We start from the raw sequence: 19,346 nt of genomic DNA on the forward strand, positions 1-19,346 counted from the left end.
GTGGTTGGGCTTCCTGCAGCAAGTCTTTTTGGTTTTGTCCCAGCAGTTCATCGTAGAAATCATTCAAAATTCAATGTACTTTTTTGACATTCCCTGTAATAGCATGCTAACTAGCCTTTTAAATTGTGCCAAGGACATTCTACTGTGTACTGGCTCAGGAAATAATCTTAAGATCTGTGTTAGCAAGGTGATGTCTGTGTATATAATACATGAATTGTGTACAGTGCAGCAGAAAACCTAGAAATTTAGACATGACTTTCAGAATGGAACCTCAGTGTCTCTTACTGGAAATAACAAAGTCCTGTAAGCTACTTCATGGGAAAATATACTTAAATATTCAAAACTTTGTGTGTTAACCCGCGACTGACTTGCATGTAAAATTAAGTGTAGGGACTACTTGGCTTAGTTACGACTTGGGTTGAGTTTATTTAGCAACTTTTGGATACTGTTTCAAATGTTTACTTAGCAATCAAAGCTGCATACATATATATGGATATACTTTATAAGCCTGTTTTATAATGACTGCTTCTCCCTTACCTCTGAATTTGGCTGTTACTCTTGGGCTTGCTTCCCCGCCCCCATTAAGGGGAAACTACGGCAGTGTTCTTAGCTAGTAAAAGCATTTCAGCAGGGAAAAAACAGTTACAAGGTCAGCCTTTCTCTAAAATAAAACTTTGAATTTCTTTACCTCTTGTGTTGTTGCTGTTGACTTTTTTCTTTTATTGTTTGATATTTTTCTTTTTCTTTGCATTTAGATCAACTGTACCTTCTTTTTCACTGGCACCTAGCCAGTTTAGGACCTGTTCTTGAAGTGGGGAGCAAGGTGTTTCCATTGGGCTTGCCTGTGAGATGTTTGATGTAGATGTTTCTTACTCTTTCTTGCCTCCTTAGCATAATTGCAGCCATCACAGGCCGTGTTCAAACAGATAGCGCTGCTTCAGGCACTGGCATGCTGTCACCTTTTGGTACTGATAGCTAGATGTATAATTAACTATTGTTTGTGCAATTACAAATATAATAATGTAGGTGACAGCTTCCCTTGGTGGGGCAGGGAAGAAAGGGAGAAAAGATCCTCAAATGGACTAGCCCTAAAATAAAGAAGTTGGTGGTTTTAAATGCCCGCTACTGGCAATGAGTCCATTTTCTCCAGGCAAGCAGGGCACAGGACTCCCCTGGGGTTTGTTATCAGCGAGGAGGCCATGAACCTCCTGCGTTAGCATGCCTTGCAGGTGCTCTGGAAACACCATCTCTTGGCCTTGTTTGTGAACCTGCTTCTCATGCCCTGGCAGGGAATTATGGCCACGTGGTTAATGAGTTGCTTGCACCTTCGCGTTTGGTTTTAGCGGCAGCAGCATGGCGCGGTTTGACGGCAGTGCGGGCGAGGGTGTGCTGGGGTTCGGGGCCCTGGAGCCACTTGCTTTTGGGAGTGGTGAGGGCCCAGCACAGCTGGGGCTCGCTTCCAAACTCGAGTTTAGAGCCTAGTGTGTGATCCAGTTTTGGAGGTTTGCATGGCTGGAAACCAGAGGAAAGTGGCCATCTGAAACTCGCATTTTGAATTTTTGAAAAAGGTGTTTTACCCAGAAAAAGAGTCAGAGTTGTTTTTTGTTTGGTTTTTTTTTTTTTTCTCTTAAGTAATGCTTCAAATGAGGTGTTAGTTGGCTGTGATAAACAAAAAATAATTTTTCTTTCCTTCCTTTAATTTCCTTTATTTTGTCTTTCAGTATTATTCCAAAAGAGACATGACTCCTTTGCTCATAAACACATTTAATCCTTTCTTTACTACATTTGTAATGGGAGTTGTATTTTCATACTGAATTTCTTAGACTTGGTAACAGTAGAGTTGACGAAGAGGGAACTGGAATAAACTTATTCACTAGTAGCTAGGCTCGTAAATTTAGGAAAAGGTGCTACAACCTCATAAGGACTTCAACTGTTTTGATATCCTGCTCTCTTGGCCTTCCAAATGTTTGATTAATTAGTCAAAATGGTTATATTAACATTATTTTTCTTACGGAGCAAATTACAGTATGATTCCTCTGATTCAACTGGTTCAAGTAAGAATGCACATAGTCCATGTGTATCTACAGATTTCTTTCTTAAAGCTTAGTATACTACAGTGTACTAGTTTAATTTTGTACATCTTTGACACTATTGTCAGTTTTTTCCTTAATAGTTTAATATTGGTCATTGAGCATAAAGTTCTTGGAGGTAGGAAGAAGATAGTTTGATAAACTGTTGTATGCTGAAATATGGTTGGAAGCTTGGTGTGGAAGAAAGTAATTAGTGTGGCCTATGATGATGGTTGTAATAATGCTGCTGGATAGAGTTGTCATCTTTGTTCTTCTGAGGTTTTAATTTCCTTCTGGGGATGGTAATAGGGTAGAGCTGAGGAGTTGGTCTGGAATCATTAAAAGTGAATGCTGGCAAAATATTTTATACTTCAGCAGGTCAAACCTTTCTGTTTCGAAAACAAGAAGTTAAGATCTATATTTAAGTGTAGTAGTGCGTGTCTGGCCCAGAAGGTAATGTGCATATGTGGTCGCTGTTAGTCAGCTGTCTGTAAACTACGTGTTTGAGTAATGTTGGAGAAAAAGATGACAAATTCAGCAGTAAGAGAATGCCAGATAGTTGAATGAGATGCATCTGACGCCTCACCCAACTGTGCAGATAACATTGTTTGAGATTGACTAGGACTAAAAAGCAGTACTTGTCAAGGAAACCTTTCAGGCTCAGCATGAAATCATGCTATCTAATATTTATGAACGGAAACCCACAAATGATGATGAAGCTTCAAAGGGCACTTAAAAAAATAAACAAAAAACCCCAAAACCCTAACAAAAAACCCCACCCCAAACCGCTGCCTTGTATTTCACAGTAATTGATGGTCTAAACCCTTCTTTTTTAATAATGGTGCTAGTAGGAATTTGTACAAATGACAACATCACCCATCCTAAATACTTTTTTTTTTTTGCCTGGCTCTGATCTCGTTCCTTAGGAACAAACTTTAGTCATTGTTTTAAAGACGCCAGATAACTCCCCTCCACTATCTTATCTAATTTCTTCTTCCTCCGCTCTCTGCATTGCTCTCATACTCTTGTTACTGTTTGCTTTGTTCTAACCCATTCCATTATGTTTTTATTCATCCAGTACTTGTTTTCATGTCTGGTCTTCCGCTTATTCTGCTTGAAACCCCCTATACTCTTCAGAGCCTGCACTAATCATTGATTCAGTTAGCCTTATCAGTTCTGATTTATTTTTTTTCACTTGAACATTATCTGATATAATGCTTTTGAAATTTATGGAAAGGGGAGCCCTTTCTTCATGAATGCAATAAGAATCTAATGAGGAGGTATTCCCTTTGTGATTTTTTTTTTTTTCCTCAAGGTTTTGAACTGCTTCTCAGCCAGAGCTCTGCTATGAAGTTCCCTTTCTGCTGTGCTTCTCTTTGGCTGCTTTGCGTTTGCCGGCCCAGGGTAGGCAGCCAGCCTGTCACTGCATTCAGTCCCCAACGAAACTCTGCTACCACTTAATTCTCTCTAGTGTTGCAAATTGTCTTTACTTTGAAAGGATTCCTGCTCTTGACATATTGCTTCAAAAGGGGGGACTGTACGCTACTGCGTGTATTTACCGTGGTTGAATGTTAGATACCTTCAATTTTGGTGAAGTTTTGGCTCGATTTGGCAGTTAATTCCCATTACATGAGGAAGTTCAATCCCCACCCTGCTTTTGCAAGGGACAAACTTGCTTAGGTGAAATTCTAGGTTTTATTAATAGTAGGAAAGTGTATATGGCATAGGCCAGAATTTGTACTTTGATTCCAAAGATCGGGTGGGGGTTGAGTGCATTCAGCATGTGTAAATATTGATGTCACATTCAGAAAGCTCTTGTGGGCAAGCAGACCGCTTACCTGTTATGACAAGGTGCATTTTGCACTAGGAAAGCAATTAAGATTAAATAAACTAAGCTGAGTATTTTATAGAGATGTAGTTTAAGGTAGGCAATCTAGAACAGGGGTCATTACCTTTGTTACTGATCACAGTATAAGCTTAAATTAGAAATCTGTATAAAGATTTAGCTTTTAAAGTCAAGTTGTTAATCTGTTCAGTTACTGAGGTAAAATAAGCTTGACAACATTGTTTGGAGAATTGATTTTGAATTAGTTTCTCCTTTAAAGCTCTCATGACAATCAGTTCTTTCCAGGGAAATGGGCTGTTTTGTCATTGATTTGCCATATTGCTTGCTTTTGGTTAATTGACAAGCCTTAAGCAAAACCAGAAACAGGGTATTGTGTTTTCAAGTAGTCCTTGTTTTGATGCTGTTTCTTTAAAACGTATTTCTGGTGTATTGCAGAGTTATGAAAGAAATGCTAAAGAAAGAAAACATTAGTAGTCCTGGACTTCTGTCCTATTTCTCAGTCCAGCTGTACTATGATCATAGTTCTAACCTGATAAGGTGCTGCAGTCAACTCCCTCTTTGCCTCTCCCAGCCCTTCCACATCAAGTTTTGAGGAATTTGCCTATTGGGAGGCATTACTCTTTATCACTACTATGCAAAAGCACCTAACGGTGGAGGAACTGGGAGAGAGATACCAAATCTCAGAACTGTAAGCAAAGCTCTTCTTTTTTTGCTCCTGTTTCAGTATAAACCAGCAATGCTGGCCCAGTGCCTGCATTCCTCTGTAATCGGTTGCCACAGCATGCTAAGATTGCTTTGAGGGAAGTAGATAAATATTCTACCTGCCAGCCAGGAATACAAAAGCTGAAATAGGAAGGATTGGGGAATGTCAGATCTACTTGGCAAAATTTGGGGTGTGTGTGTTTAAAAATGCCTGGCATTGTCTCCTGTATTAAGTGATTTGAAACTTAAAAACCAAACTAGCCTCCAAGTTTAAAACTCTGAAAAAGAGCAGCAATTGATATGTAGTGGATAATAGAGATGCATTCTCAAATAAGAAGGGTGTTTAATTCTGTAAATTATGTGAGCCTGGCTGTGCATGGGAGCTTTAACAAGCTTGTCAATACAAGGTTTGAGAGTTGCATTACTTCAGATAGCAACAGGAAGCTGTGTCATAAACGCTGATTTGTTGGATAGCTGTGTTAAAAATGAACCAAAAAACACCTAAGTGGGTTTGAATTACTTGAGAAGGCTCTATATGTCAGTAGGAGAGTTGAAGAAAAAACAACAAACCCAACAAAACACCAAAAAGACTTAAACAAAACAAAAAAACAAACCCAAAGGAGTAGTCCACTCAAGAGCAAGCAGCTCTTACCAAGTTGCCTTTCCAAAATCACACTCTACCCTGCTCCATTTTACTCCCCCAAACTCCAGTTGTGGCTTGCATGGCTCCTGCTCACTGTGAATGCCTGCTGCCTTCCCTCAGCCTCCTGATGAGTATCCCCTTCCCTGGCCTCAGGTTTCCAGCTTCCCCGTATCTTCCCCTTGATTTGGGGTTGGACACCAGCTGTCAGAACAGCGCCTGTGCCTGTTCACATCATTTGTAGCCACTGGAATAGGCAGACTTACCTCTTTGCCAGCACCATAAATTAAAAGCTCACGCAACTGAGAAGTGTATCACTTTGGTAGCTTCATGGCAGAAGGTTTAGTATGTGCTTGCCTAAAAGTTGGCCCAATACTCTCACCCACCCTGTGATGGCAGAAGGGTGCTCTGCCTGCCCTGGTCCAGGGAGGTGTTGGACCCAGCTGCCCGCCCAGCAGCCTGTGGCCAAGCTTGGCAGTGAAGCTGCATTGTATCCTGACCGAGTGGCTGCTTTTTGACTATTTGGGGGCTTAAGTGAATTAATTTGTTGAAAGGAAGGAACTGACCAAAAGATAGCTGCCACTGCATTTGTGGTGGAGGGAAGACACAGGAGTATCTGTTTTAGATGAATGCTTTCCAGAGTGGTTTCCTTGTGGTATGGTACGCTGTGGTCGCTAGGTGCGTGTTAATCTTGTAGGGTGATTAAAAAATTTCCCAACAGGGATGTAAAGATGTAAATGTTTAGATTTCCCTGATCTAAAGCATACACTGTTTAAATGCTGATGGAAAAACAGAAAGCACAGATTGTTTGCAAGCTAGGACGTGTCCTGTCATATGTTTACTCTATGTTTTTCTTCACTGTGTGTAGGAATTGCTTCTTTTAAAATGAGGACACCCTAGCACTGGAAAAAAGGCTAGCCGTTTTGAGTGGCAGTTACTCTTGTTTGTTTGCTTGTTTTGTTTGCCTGTTTTCTTTGTGCAGGAATAGGACTTGTGGAAAAGCTGTATGCAGTTAGCGCCACTGCAGGTCCTGGCAAACAGTTTGATCTTGTTAGATAGAAGATAACAGATTGATGTGATCTTAGATGTTTTGAATTCTCAGCAACAATCCAAAAAGAAAAAAAGGTGTGCTTTGATAAGCTTATAATATAAATTTGTCAGCTAGTCATAAATGGGGAGAAAGATGAGGTGAAGACAGAGAGGAAGGAATAGCAGAAAACTGTTCTTCCGTGACAGTTGTTTACAAAGTGCAGATGTTCCTAGGCTGGCTTTTCACAGTGTCAGTTTGCTTTTTCTTCTTGAAGACTTACGAAATATCATGTTTGTAAGCTTTCTGGAGAAGTTCTTCTCCCCCAGTTCCCTCACATGGCAAGTAAAAGTCATATATGAACACCTTTAGTTTTGCTAATCTGAATATGTAACAGTTATGATCAAATTATCAAGAGGTGTTTTTATTTCATCATGTTGTTTAGGTTCTGGCTCTGGGTTATGACACTTTGGCAACATATTTTCAAGCTCTTTCCTGTAGGCTGAGAGATAGAACTTTGTGTAGTTTCTTCAAGCAAACAAGTTTTGTGAGACTTTAGGATCTTTTGAACTTGAGTTGTTTTGAGTAGTCCTGGAGGATAAATTGAATACAACCATAGTGTGCAAAAGAAAATTTTTTTTCTGTCTTTATAGCTCAAGGTTAGGTTGTCAGTTTTAAGCTCCCTCCATAGCATAGCAACTTCTAATTTTCTGATTGCTATTGTGTCCTTCCTTTTCTTAAAGGAAGAATTGCTGTGGTTAGGTTATTCTACTATCTTATCTTTTTCAATAGTATTCTGTGGTCAACTGCACAATTTTGAGTGCTTTGTTCCAGATCCCTTGGGGAACCTTTTGTGACTGTAACCTTTATAGCAGAGGAAGTCCTCTGTCATGCTTGAGGGAATATATTTTAAAAGCTTGTGGCAGAACATGGATTATAAAATACATGAAGCGTGAATGTATAGAAAATAGTTCCATGAAGTTTGAAGCTTTAAGGTCTGAAAGAAAATGTAATTCTAAAGAGCAGTGTTTTTTCATTAACACAGTTTACAAGATAGGCTTTCTTCTTGAGATCTGGATGTTTCTCCAACAGGAATGTTTTCTCGCAAAAAATATGGACTGGGTTTTTTTTGCTGCCAGCAATGAAACTTCTTCCCAAGTTTGAATGGCACACAGTCCCATGTTGTGTTGAGAAGCAGATTGAGTAATGACCATCAATGGAAAACACTGGGTAACAGTGCAAAACTTTAATTTGGGTTTGTCTATTATGGGATCAAGAGTTCTGATCACAATGTAGCATATAATTAAAAATTACTTAATAGCCTGTTTTGAGTTTGTCAGCTGAGTACCATTTGCAGCAGAAAACTTTTGTCATTGGTCTTGGTGGCTGTTGCTTGCCTGCTTCTGAGGTTTGTGAAAGCAATAATAACTCTTTTAGCTAATGTGTGGGCAATAGTAGAAATCTTCAACAGTAATGATGGGCAAATACACAGTTTTATTTTTGATATTGGGAGACCACCTGATGTTGGATGTGTGTAAGCTTATGAAGACATCACTACTAATAGCTTGCTTTGTTTTATATCTGAATACTTAAAATGAACCTGAGGCAGCTGAAGTTCCCAGCACTTCCAAACTTTTAACAATTTTATTTATTAAATGTGTAGATGAGGTAGATTTTAATTGAAAACACAAAATTATTCTAAGGTGGGAACTTCACCGGTGCAGCCTTTGCATAGTGCTGTGTGGGATGTTCTGAATTTGCTCCTCTTGCTCTTTATTTTCTATTTGCTTTTCATCCCATTTTCAAGTGGCAGGTGGATTTCACGATCTTGATCCACTACTCAACTGTGCCCATGCAAGAAAAAAAAAACAAACCTGAGTCATCTGTAAATTCAGGCTATTTCTCAGGTCTTGTAAAAATGTATCACTGAAATTCACATGGAATTCCCGTTTTCTTTAAAGGCGAGTTAGCTTTCTGTGGCATTAATACTCTCACTGCCATGATTAAGATGATTGTTGTCCTTCTCCTCACCTGTTGCAACAGATGGCAGTCACCGCTGCGGCAGCATCTTTCTGACATAAGATGTTTAAGGTCTGTTCAGTTCTTTGTAGAAACTCTTTCCAGTTGTGCTTTGGAAGCTGATAGCACTGTAACAACAAGCTCTTAAATTGTTTATTCACAATCTAGTTACCTACGACATGCTGCCTGCTCTTTCAAGTTTTTAAAAATTATTCTTTGGCAATTATTTTAGTCATGATCCAAGTTCAATTTAGAGAGGAGAAAAGTGGCCTGTTCACAAAATGCCCTTAGTGACAACATCAGAAATAGAATGTGGACATTTAGATTTACAGCCTTGTGTTAAATCCACTACTCTGTTGTTCCATCTACAGACTGCTTCTTTCCTGCTCTTTAAAAAACAGCTTAAACTTTTTTTACTCTATAGAAAGATGATAAAATGAGAGGTACAATAACATCAGACCTGTTGAAAACAAGGAAATGTTTGGTAACTGTAGCTTTGATGTGAAAAATGTAATGTGTTAATTGGGGGGAAAAATTGTAGAAAGAGGTCTTTTATTGGATGAATTAATATATAGGAAAAAATTACTTTGGACATGCAGTTGAGATAAGAGGAGAGGCTTGTTTTGGAAAGCTGTTTTTTTAACAGACCTGTAGGAGTCAACTCATAGAGGTATTATTACCTGCAAGCCATGATTTTTTTTTTTACTTATAAGCCATCATGCTACATTAGCAAATGAAGTGTCGTTTCAATGTAGATCAGTAGTGTTTTAACTCATAGAGAGAGGACAACAGTTCAAAGTTATTATCAGAAAACAGCATGTCTAACATGATATATGGGGACTTGATGCTTTTCTGACATTATCAGCAAAGTTTTGTCACTGTGACTTCTCAAAAGTGAAATTTGTGTTTATTTATTTATTTTACACTAGAGGAGGTAGTGTTTAGTATTGACCTGGAAGCCTAGTGGATAGTGTGACATTTGTGTGGATAATCCCTGTTTAAGGTTTTTTTTCCTGTGCTTTTAAAATCAGTAGAAGTAGCACAGGTAGCTTCTAGACTCCTTGGCTAGTATTATACTATGGATAAAGTAAAACAGTAGAATTTCCCCTTGAAAAGTATGTTTTGGATATATCTGTTTTAATCGTTAGAGAGACCTTTTGGTTATTTGTTTTTCTACGTCCCTTCGTGAATCTGTAATGCAGATAATTACAGTTCTGCTTAATTATCACAACTTTACTTGGCAGTAAAATTGACATCATGGTTCTCATCTGTCATACAATAGTTTCATGAAATACAGTTTATTGCCTGCTAATAGAATATGAGGTCTCTTTGTATTTAAATTTTGTTAGGGTAATTAATGTGATACCTGAGGTTTCAGAATATTTTGGTAGCTTGTCTTTGTAAAATTTAGCAGTGAATGCTTATGTATTTGGTTTTGAAAATTTAAGCGCATAAATTATTATATATAAACTAATGGCATTATTTGGTTACCCAAATACTGTAGGTGTGGACACAGCTTCATATTTGATTATTTGATTTTACAACATGGCAGTTAGCTTAAAAAAAAATTACCTTCGTATACTTCAGTCTGTCCCGAACTATTTATGGGAAATGTTGGTAGTTGGAGACTGCAATGCTCAACTTCCACTTTGACTCAGCTTTTCATGTTCTTCCACTCTTCAGCGTTGTTAACATACGGCACTATCAAGCTGAGGAAGGTGAACTTTGACTTTAAATCTGCAGTTTCTAATTTGACTTCATGCAGCGTTGTTTGTAGCCCCCAAAAGGCATTATTTAAGAAACATATTAGTGATAGCTCTTGCATTTTTCGGTGAGCTGGTTTAAAACTGAGGCAGGCGATAGAGGAAGCCGGAGAGTTCCTAAATTCTTCCATTGGCACGGTGCAGGAAATGGAGCAACGAGCTCTTATTGCCCTGAACACACTGGCTTAAGGTCTTATTTTATAAATGGGTTTTTAAAAATAAACATCATAAAGATCTCTTACATGAGCAATAAAAACTACGGAAAATGTGAAAGCATTACAAGTGTGTCTTGCTCTCATCTGTATTTTCTGGTACTTGAACAGTGTAGGGAGAAGGTTTTGGCTGTTACTTCAGTTGCTTTTTCCTCCTATTTGTTTTTCTTCTCTGACTCATTCTGCATGCAGTAGATAGTATCTCTGTACTAGTGCTAATCCAGTATCCAAGGTCTAACAGTAATGCTTCACGCTGTGTAAGATGACACATTGGATCCTGCGATGACTTAAGCTGCAGGGTTTAATTCTATGTAGGTAAAGTAGCATCGGTGAAGTTGGCATGACCAGATTCACACCCTTGAAGTTTGAAGGGTCATTCATACAATCTGGTTTGATCTTTTGCAAATGTGAACAAAGTATTTTCCTCAGAAGTTGGATTAAAGCATGTTTAGGGACCTGAATCCTGAAATTGATGGTCAGTATTGTTTTACTATCAGTAAGGTCTTCTAGAATTTAATTACCTTTGGGTTATCTGATTTCAAGATTAAGTTTTTAGATAACCAGTCTTGCTGTTGAACATGTTGCTGAGAGGCTGGGATAATTCTTCTCCCCCCCTCCCCACCCCCCCCCCCCCCCCACGTAAAGACTATGACTATGTAAAGACTATGACTGTTTTGGCCAAATAATCTCTATTAACCTATAATAGCAGATTGTCCTGCTTTATTGCTAGAGAGTCTGTGTCCTCTTCAGTCTTAACAGCAAGAACTGTTGGTATGCCTGAAGCTGTGCACATTTTAAGACTTTGCAGGCAAAAATCTGTAGTATGCAGGCAATGCAAACCTTTTGAAAAAAGGGGAGGGGGAAGAGGAAGAAGGATCTCAGAAAAGTTGGAGTCTTTGTCTCTAAAACTTGTCTCAGAATGCATATATATATTATATATACAGAACAAACACTTGACATGAATATTCCTTTTTTTAAGGATAATTCGTTTACTTAGTGTTGTTACTCTGACTGTAAGTGCAGCTCTGCTTTCTGTAACTTAACCAATATTAATGTATAATTAACGGTCTGAAGGGAGCAAAGCTTTTTCTGTTACACCTATACAGTATTTTGAGAGCACTGAGTCTGTCATCAAGTCCCTCTCTGCCATCCATTGAGAGACTGGATGGCCCCCAACACAAGTGTTGTCCCCAATCCAGTTGTGTGAGTGTACGTACGTACGAAGCAGCAGCATTGAATTAAGAGTGGGTGGCTTACTGTACTGCATGGCTTATCTGCACCAGGTATTTGCAGCTTCTCACAGTGCTTGCGTTACCTTCAGTATGTTATTGGCTTAGTGGGATTTTAGGGACACGTCAATCAAGATAGAGTGTAATGCTAGAACTAAAACTCGAGCTTATTTCCTCTCCCACCCACCTCCTCCAGTCCATCTTTGACATTCATGTGTAGTCTTGCTGAATCCAGAGTTCAAAATAGCTGGATGTCTCTTGAAAACACTTTGCAATACAAATCTACCAGAGATATGTTATAATGTAAAGCTAAATGAAGCGCAGGAAAGGCTTGCAAAGCACTTAATAAGTCAGTCTTATGTGCTAATTAAGCACCTAACCTCTTGTAGTGTGGGGATTTTTTTAATTTACTCAACTGTATATATTGGCTGTTCTTAGAGGCAATGACTACTGAGCAGTAGGTAGGTACCTGATTTCTAGATGTAGGAACAATCCAGTTTGTCTGCTTACTTATTGTCTTTTAAAAGTAAAATAAGAAGTTAGGTTCCAATTTTACGGAGGTTGGCAAAGGAAAGAGTATTCAAAATTACTGATGGTTTGTTTTTTGTTTTTAAATCAAGGCTTTTTTCCTCATAACTACCTTCATTGAAACTAAAATGCTTTCAAGTGCATTCTAAATAAGCAAATAGACAGTATATACAATGATACCTCTACTCTGAAGGCTTATTTGTGGATGAACTCCAGCATAAAGAGCTGTCAGATGAAGAGGAGGTATCATTATATTTTACTCTGGAAGAATTTTTTTATTCTTTATTCTGTTCTATACTAGTTCTGGTAAATATTTGGCTGGCAATATGTGCAAGAATATATGTTAATATCGGTATTTTCATACCTATTTAAGGTATAACTTTAAAATGCTTATGCTTATATTTTTTTTTAAATTTTTTTACTTAATGGACTAATTTTTCTGTAAAGAATCTCTGCCTGCAAGATCTAGTTTTTTTCTGGAAAACTTATGATAACTAGAATGACTGAAACCTTGTTAATGCAATTTTTGATAACATATATTCTCAGAATGCTTTGCTAGACCTAGTCATTATTTATGACAGGTGAATAATTTTGCTGTGCTGGAATATATCACAGATGTTAGCCACTGGAAGCAAGAAACCTGAATCTTTAATTTTTTACGTTGATTTTCATTTTGGGGTGAAAAGCTATTATAATGATATTGCTGTCTGTCTTAAGAGGGATGGCTGGAAAAAGTGCAGTTAGTGATTTGGAGACTGTGTGCGTGTCTACGCACACACAGACTTTCAGCGTATACTTTCAACTTTTACCTTTATTCCAGTTCTAAGTAAGAAGATGCTGCTCTTTTAGTCTTTATCTCAATTCGGAGGTATTTTTACCCCATAAGCTGTAATGCTTAATCATCTAAGGCTTCAATGCTTGTTCTATATTTATAGTTTACTTGATTTTTTTTTTTTTCAAGTGATGTGAAGTTTCATCACGTTGTGATACTTCTGGCTTCCAAATTTGCTTTCTATATAATTTTTTATCAATATGTCAGGAAGAGTTTGTGGGGAAATAACTATAGATAAGGAACAAGTGATAACCCTCAGACATTGCTCAAAATGAAGTTTATCTTTTTCTTTGGTTGTTGCTTTAGTAATGCCCTGTAATTTATATGGAAACTTGCAAATATTGTATTATGGTTAAATGCATCATGGGATTATTTTAATCAGCAAATAGGGAAAGATGCTGCATGCTGAAGAGCATGTGTTGCTTGTCTTAGGGCTATACACTGATACAAAGACACCTTTGATTTCTTATACCTCTTTTTATTCCCATTTACTTTATTTCATATCTTCTAAATAAAGCAATAGGTAACCATAAAATGTAACTGTTATTGAAAGGGCATACAAGACTTGGCCATGTCTTTAGTACTACAGTTTTTCCCTTCATTGTCAGGGGTGGTCACTCAAACAATGAAAGTGGGTTAGAAGTACTATCCTTTCATAAATGACGTTCCCCCAGATTCTGCAATATTTACAATTTTCAAGAGCCCAACACAGAACTATACATTTTCAGTCACAACTCTAAAGAAACTCTGAGAACGCTTAGAGTGCAGTAGTCCCCTTCTAGAAAAAATATGAGTGCACTCACTTGCAGGAGTAGAAATAGCCCCATTTACCCAATGAAATGGTGGTAATGAATGATTTATTTTTTTAAAAAAACTAGTCACAGTTATATATGGTGTGTTTATATGTAGAAGGTCCTTGAGTATACACTCTGCAAATCTGCTCTTGATTTAATTCCTTGGTAACAAACACATTTGTGAGAATCAGGTCATAAATTTCTTTACGAACAATTCCTAAGTAAGCGGGAAGAAACTAAATGCTGGCATGGAAGAAGTCTTTTAAAAAGTCGGTCTTCAATACAAAAGATGAGGAAAACACGTTATTTTTGTTCTGCTTGACTGCAGTGTTATTGTAGGAGAAGGCATGCATAACCAGACTTGTCCAGAAATGTGTTTAATGTACTTGGAAAACATTAACTTCTCTCTGTAGCTGTATTTGTTGCTCCTGTAAGCCTGTTGCATGGTTTGATTATGGGATGGAATTCCACTGTTTGTTTTATACCTTAGGGTGAAAATAACCGTGTTTTGGGGGTGGTTTTGTTTGGGTTTTTTTAATTAAAATATAACTCTCAACTTTCTGGATTCAAGATGCTTATTTTAGGGAAAGGGGAATAATTGTTAAAGCATTCACTTATTGATAATGTTCAAATTCATCTTATTTAGTTCTTTGTTTTGTGAATTAGCCTCCTGCCCAAGGCTACAAAGCGAGAGCTGAGATTTGCATGTAATGGCTGGTCCTGGTTTCTCAGGGCTGGAGGTTAATCGCTGGTGTTTAGAGCTGGCATCTGGTCTTGCGGAGGATCACTGAGATCTCAGGCCTATCCCAACAGCAGTTGCCACTGCAGGTTTCTTTATGTGCTTCCATGTACCCCTGTATATTGCACTGGGGTTGATAAGCCATTTCAGTAATCTGGGCCTGTTTAAAATACAGCTTTAAACACAGGTCATATGTGGAGGAAAAGTAGTAGAGCAGGTGCAAAGAACCCAGCTGTTCACCTCTCCTTCCCTTGCCCTTTAGACTAGGGATTCGCAAAGTTGTTTCCTTACAGGCTTACTGGGCATACTGCATGTTAAGCTAGGACACGCAAAATGACTTAGGCTGGTGCCTGTGATGTGACACCTGTAAAATAGCTCCTTCAGAGCTTACTGTCTGCAGAGTAACATTGAAGGCCATGTAGGTGGGAAGTAGAGAGTCCGGCTTTCTCTGCTTGGGACTCCCAGCTGGTGGCAGTTTTCTGGGGCCTGATTAGGCCATTTGAGCTCTAGTCAACGCATGGCTGCGGCATCCAAACACTCGGCCATTTATCCCAGCCTTGGCACAGTTTCCGTGGTCAGCTGGCTCTGTCAAGGATAGCCTTGGCTGGGGCTCTTTGCACACTGTAAACACAAACCATGAACTCTGACTGTATTACTGGTTTGATTTTACATAAAATTGTAACAACCAAGGTATTCCAAGTTTTCATTTGGGAACTCCGATGCAAATTGGTCACACTAGCAGGTTTGAATTTCTTGTGACAAATTTCTGAGTTACTATTTCAATTGGGGCATCCAGCATATAACCTGAAGATATTAAAACAAATATAACTGTGAAGAAATAGCATAAAAAACTGTAACTTTAAGACTAAGCACCTCTCTGATTTTATAATGAACAGCAGTATGTATGTTACTGTTAGTTCTTGGATGGCTTCTATGGATGCTGGGAGACAAACTGTGAAAAGGTTTATGGCATAGAAAAGAGCAGGTCTGACTTGCCAGAGGACATGTGGAAGTTCAGCAATAGCAATACATATTGTATGATCTCTTTGGTAGCATTCACAATTCTCATTATTTTGTGAAAAAACTTCAAAATGGAATTTCTTCTTTGTCGCAGACAGCTTTAGGGTGAAATTCCTGTCATCTCTTGTGTCTAGTTGGCAGCATTCAATGGAGACCTGGGCTTGAGTTTAGAGAGTATAATATGGTTTACTGGGGACAATGGTCGAATTTCATGTAGAAACTGATACATAAGTGGAGAAGAAATGTTAGGGCTTTAAGTTATGAACAACATAGGGGACCATAATCTGAAAATTAAAGCTAGCCTACCAAATCTACCTCAAGTATGGGCTACATTATCCAGGTGACATGCCAGGCTTTCTACAGAGAGGGACCTTGGTATGAAATGGACCTGTAATTACTTGTGCTGCTATGCACAGTCAGATAAATGAAAGTCATCAATTTGTTTAGTTGGGTTTATTTTTTCACAGTTGTAAGAGTTTGGTTTTGGGGTTCGTTTGTTGTTTTTTTTTTTTTTTTTTTTTCTGGATAGCAAGCATATACATATATACAAAAATGTTATTGATGCTATTTCATTGGCTTCTGTATTTGAAGCTTGAACAAGTTAGTAGCAAGATCTGGCTATATTGTAACACTTGAAAAAAATAATGCTTTCCTGCAGAGTGATTAGGATTAGATATCAAAATTTCCGCAAGGTCTCCAAGCATGGCTCAACCTGCATCAGGCTCTGCACTAGGAGTGCGGGGGCTGAATGTGACTCTCTTGCTTTCTCCAGGCAGATCAGGAGCTGAGTGCTGGAGACTTCTGTGATCATTGCTGAATACTGAAGCCCGGCTAAGGTGGAAGAGAAGAAGAACATACTTAGAAAAAGGGAATAGTGGAAGTGTAAGATAGGAAGTATTGGGGATGGCAGGTGAGAAAGGTTGGGGAATATGAGCAGAAGGGTCAAATAGCATTTTCCCAAGAGCGGAGAAGTCTGTAAGCTCCAGGAGCGTTAGGCGTTGCGATGCAGACTGAGCCCTGAAGGCCGGAGCATGACAGGCTGATGAAGCTTTGAATCTGGCTACCAAAAACAACTTATCTAGTGGCTGTCCCACAGCAAAGAATAACTTTCTCCTTTTACCCATCAGCAGACTAGTGGGTAGAGAGCTATTTCTGAAGTGACAAGTTTGGGGTTGTTTTTTGACCTCTGAGGGTGGACAGGGGAGAAAAGACTGCAGTATAATTCATGTAGTCGCCTGCCTTTTCGGTAAAAGATAACACAGTGCTGAATAAATATTTTAAAACTCAGCTGCTAGAAAATTGGAGAATGTGAGAATGAAGGTTTCGTATATATTTATAATCTGTCTTCACCTTTTTGTATGTCCTTGATACTTTAGATAATTGCATGCTTTCTTTAGCAATAACCATTCCTGAATAAGAAAGCCTGTTTTCTGGATTAAAAAACCCAATATACTATGATTAACTACAGACTGTACATCAAGAACAATTTCAAAGCAATAGGAGTGTATAGTGTTTTATACAGAAATACTGTTCAAAATTCACCTAAAAAACACCTCTTCCTTTTTTTCCCTCCTTTAAAAACAAAAGAAAACAAAACCCAAACCAAAACAAAAAAAACAAATCCTCCAAACCACACCTTTGGGAAAGAATGGAAGGAAAATACTACTGATCTCTTAAGAAAAAATGCAATGTGCTGGCTAAATAAATGAGTCTTGGCAACTTACTTACACTTGATTTCTAGGAAATATACAGTAGCAAACTATCAATTGGCTGACAAAAAAAAAAAGTATGTGAGAGGACTTGTTGAATGCTTTTGTGTGTCTGACTTCTGAGTTTTCTGTCAGAAGGGAATTGTTTTAGCTGCTTCTAAGTATAGATTACACATTGTTACATGAGGATGGATCACTGAACGGCTTTGTTGCCTTTGGTAGACACAATTTTGCATCTCAGGGCTCTTCATTTCATATTTCCTTTTTGTAGTGATGTGTCAGTAGATATGTTTCAGAATTTTAAATGATTTTATTCTAAATTGTTCAGTTTCTTTAGCTGCTTAAAAGAAAAGCCAGCCTATGTTTTAAGGCAGATACACAAATAAGGGGAGATTGTAAAATAGTCCTGACATTGGTGCTGTCTAACTTGGCCAGCTGTCTGGGAAACACTCATATTATGCAAGTCTCTTTGTAGCTAGCCTCTAGTAAGTGAGGTATGATTTGGTAATTAGTTTTCCAGGTTAATTACCATACCATCCTCTGCTTCGCTTGCCAACTGGCTTTATATACTGTGATGTTAACTGGTAAACTGATCCAGTGAAGAGAGGCTTGAAATGTTTACAGGCTTGACTGTATTTAATTCATCTCTTATTTCATTGAAATGGCCTGTTTCTGTTTGGTGGGGTTTTTTTTGTTTTGTTCGTGGTTTTTTTGTTTTTTTCATTTGTGAAAACTCAAAGAGTTTTGGTGTTCATGAAGATTTTTCCAAAAATGAAAAAAACAAACTCCAACAAAACAACTTTTTTTTGTTGTTGTTGGATGTTCTTATCAGATATAAATTTCTGGCTTCATGAATTTATGTATGCTAGGCTGTAAAATATTGACATGCTTTTAATGTTAATTCTGGTTGCCTTACATATGGCATTTGTATATGTATTCCCGAAACAAAATGCTATTTGACAGAACATGATCTGCATTAACTGGAGACTGTTTTGTCACTTGACAGTAAACAGAATTGTTTTATTGTGGTGAAACTTGTGTGGTAAATACAGAAGTATGTAGGAAATCTATAAGGGGGCGAGGGATTTACTAGTTACAGGTGATAAAAACTTGTCTTGACATTGCCTTCCTGCTTTATAGTAGGTGTTTGGGTTTTTTACTGATTTTAAACTAAGGCAATGGCCCATGCTTAACCTAAGTATATGTTGCAGGGGTTATCTGTGATTCTCTTAAGCTGGGTACATTTAGAACATGGAAGCTCCTCTATATATGCATTTATGTTCTGATTTACAATGTGCTAATTTTACAACTTATTCTTCTGTATAAGAAATATTTGTTACTAGGTATTTGGGGTGTAATGAGGCCTTCATGATGATGTGCGTTTCTCTGAAGAAACATAGATGAACATAGTGAATTATAAGAACTGTTATTAAACATAATTTTTGTTTTATAGGTTATTCTGCAATAGTTATGAACTCCCGTTTACGAGCCTTAGGTGGGAGGATAAATAACATACGAGCATCAGAACTACCAAAAGAGAAAACCCGATCAGAGATAATCTGTAATGTCCACTTTTTGGATGGCTCAGTACAAAGCTTCAAAGTTAACGTAAGTTTGGAAAACTACTTTTTTTTTTAAATACATAGAAATCGAATGCTGAAGATCAAATGTGGGACACTGAAGCATGGGATTTCCAAAAGATGTTGAAAGTGTAGCTTTGCCATTACAAATTGCAGAATTATCGGTTATGAAATAGATTTATAAAGTGCTATTTTAATTTTCTTTCAAGTCAACAAACTGAAATGTCATAAAATCATGGCATGCAGATTGTATCTTGAAAAAGGTCTTCTGTGTAATATGGGAACCATGAAGAAATAGATCTGGTGATAATTATCAGCTATGAATAAGTAATTCATATTTAAAGGGGACTCCCGAATTTGGATGTGCTCCTCCTTTTCTCCCATCAAAGGACTGGTAGTGCTAAAAGGAGGAGGCCTTGTAAATTCCTGTAGTGATGTCAGTACATATTTTCTGAAATGCAAAGATGATGTAAATAGTGAAGAAATCATGGCTTAGTACGACAGTTCTGTTCAGTCTTTTGTACATCAATGTAGTCTCTTTTATCTGGGAGCGGGGAGGGGAAGGGGATTAACGGAGATTTGTACTCTACATTTTTACTGTATTTTATTCTGTAAATATTTTGGTTTATAACCTTCA

General features: G+C 37.9%; 1 protein-coding gene across 3 annotated transcripts in view; it reads left to right on the forward strand.

Moving 5' to 3' along the window:
• PTPN3 (protein tyrosine phosphatase non-receptor type 3) overlaps nt 1-19,346 on the forward strand; it is a 177,737-nt gene that overhangs the window by 55,457 nt on the left and 102,934 nt on the right. For all 3 annotated transcript variants that reach the window (XM_087759510.1, XM_087759519.1, XM_087759528.1), the window contains exon 2: nt 18,583-18,737. In XM_087759510.1, coding sequence (XP_087615636.1) covers nt 18,583-18,737 — 155 coding nt within the window. The remainder of the gene's footprint in view (nt 1-18,582; nt 18,738-19,346) is intronic.

Source organism: Nipponia nippon, unplaced genomic scaffold (assembly GCF_047370975.1).
Source record: "Nipponia nippon isolate SJK-2023a ecotype South Korea unplaced genomic scaffold, ASM4737097v1 scaffold_1, whole genome shotgun sequence".
NCBI lineage: Eukaryota > Metazoa > Chordata > Aves > Pelecaniformes > Threskiornithidae > Nipponia > Nipponia nippon.